General features: G+C 59.9%; 1 protein-coding gene across 1 annotated transcript in view; it reads left to right on the top strand.

Moving 5' to 3' along the window:
- Positions 1 to 289, top strand: part of GOLGB1 (golgin B1) — a 26,615-nt gene extending 26,326 nt beyond the window's left edge. The window contains exon 16 of the mRNA XM_029286242.1: positions 155 to 289. Coding sequence (XP_029142075.1) covers positions 155 to 289 — 135 coding nt within the window. The remainder of the gene's footprint in view (positions 1 to 154) is intronic.
- Positions 290 to 1,802: the final 1,513 nt, after the last annotated feature.

The raw sequence follows: 1,802 nt of genomic DNA, 5'->3' as shown, positions 1-1,802 counted from the left end.
GAAAGTCCGACTTCCCCTTTCTGGATGCTCCCTCCAGCCGGACAGCGTCCGTCGTCCCTCTTCCTCTCTCCGGGCGCCTGCTGGGCTGGGGCTCCGGGGCCGAGGCCTCCTCCTTCCCTAATGCCCTCTCTCCCCTTCTGGCTCTCCCCCACAGGCTCGAGGGGGCCGGGGGCTGCAGCGTGCCCTGCGCTCCGTCTTCTGCCCCCGCCGGCTCTTCTCCCTGCTGGCCACCGTCTACCTCTTCGGCATCCACCTGCTGCTCCTCCTCCACGTGGTGGGCCGCCTGTGAGAAGATGGGGACCAGAAGCCCCCCGGTGCCTGGGGGACCCCGCCGGGCTGGGCACGGGGACCTCCCGGCTCACAGGCGGCCTGGTTGAATCTGCCCGGGGTCAAGCCCAATCCTGGCTAGTCAAGTCGGGGACGATGGGCTTTCCTAGCCATTCGCCATGCAGGGTTTGTGCTGCTCCTTCAAGGGCAGCCCCGGGGCTTTCCCTGGACCTCGGAGGCCGGCCGAGTCGGGGTGGTGTCAGTTCACAGTTTATTTGGGGGGGGGGGAAGGGGCGGAGCCGAGAAGATGCCCACCTCCCTTCCTTTTGGTGGCATTAATCTTAATTAGCCAAGGCGGGACTCCCTGCAGGAGAAGAAGGGACCAAGTAGATTTGGTTCACTTCTGACCGGCGTTAAACATCGCTTCCCTCTTCCTGCACACGGTTCGGGGCGCCCCTGTTTTAACCCCTGGGGCCGGGAATACGGTCCCTAAGGCAGAGTTCCCCAAACTTTCCGGGTTTGCAGACCGGCCTTTTTTTGGGGGGGGGGGGGGGGAAGAGGGGTGGTTCTGCGCAAGCGGCAGGCAAGCGTGTGTGCCCGTGCTCACTGCTTGCACAAGAGGGGATGCACGTGCTCGCCCGCCCGCCCGCCACTCCCGCAGCCCGGTTCCGAAGACCTCAAGGGCCGGGAATGAGCTGCAGGCCGAGGATTGGGGACCCCCGCCCTAAAGGGAGGGGGTAACCCTGTATTGTCCTGTTCTGGAGAGTCCAGAAGGAGGGAGGGAGGGTCTGTCTGAGGTCCTGCAGCCGGGCTCCGACACTGCGCTGAGGAGGTTGCACGGCCCCTGGCCCTCCCATCTCGGGACCTCCGGCGGTCAGATTGTCCAGCAGATCCCAGAGCAGGAAGCCAGGTCCTCGGCTTTAAGGGGAAAGGATGTGGATGATGGGCCGGGGGTTCCCTTTCCGGCTACTCAAGGAGAAGAGAGAGCTCGCCTGGGCTGGGATCTGCCTCTTGGACCCCATGGGCACCTAAGGAGGGTCCCCTCCCCGTGGTCTGGGGGAGCCCTTTGTGCCCTCCACCCGGCCTTCTGGTTCTCTGCCCCCCCCCTTTGTTGTGCAATAAAGATGTTTATTTTTCTGAGCGTCTTGAGTGGTCCGGGTGTTTCATCAGGAGTTATCGGGCGCTTCGGAGCTGATGGGCGGGGGGAGGGGGGCCTGCTTGCAAGAAGCAGCTTTCACCGGTTTGTTTTTTTAAAAAAAGTTGGTCTTTTTAAAGGGTGGCATCAACCAATGGTCAGGAATGCCCATATTGTGGACCTGGAACTATGATAAGGTGGTTGAGCAAAGGGGCTGAAATGGGCAGTTGCATACCAGGCCCCTGGCATCTGTCTGTCTGTCTGTCTGTCTGTCTGTCTGTCTGTCTGTCTATCTATCTATCTATCTATCTATCTATCTATCTATCTATCTATCTATCTATCTATCTATCTATCTATCTATCTATTTATCTATCTATCTATCTATCTATCTATCTATCTA

This window comes from Protobothrops mucrosquamatus, unplaced genomic scaffold (assembly GCF_001527695.2).
Source record: "Protobothrops mucrosquamatus isolate PMUCROS unplaced genomic scaffold, P.Mucros_1.0 scaffold3158, whole genome shotgun sequence".
NCBI classification, from domain to species: Eukaryota; Metazoa; Chordata; class Lepidosauria; order Squamata; family Viperidae; genus Protobothrops; species Protobothrops mucrosquamatus.
This window is presented reverse-complemented; position numbering and strand designations above follow the sequence as displayed.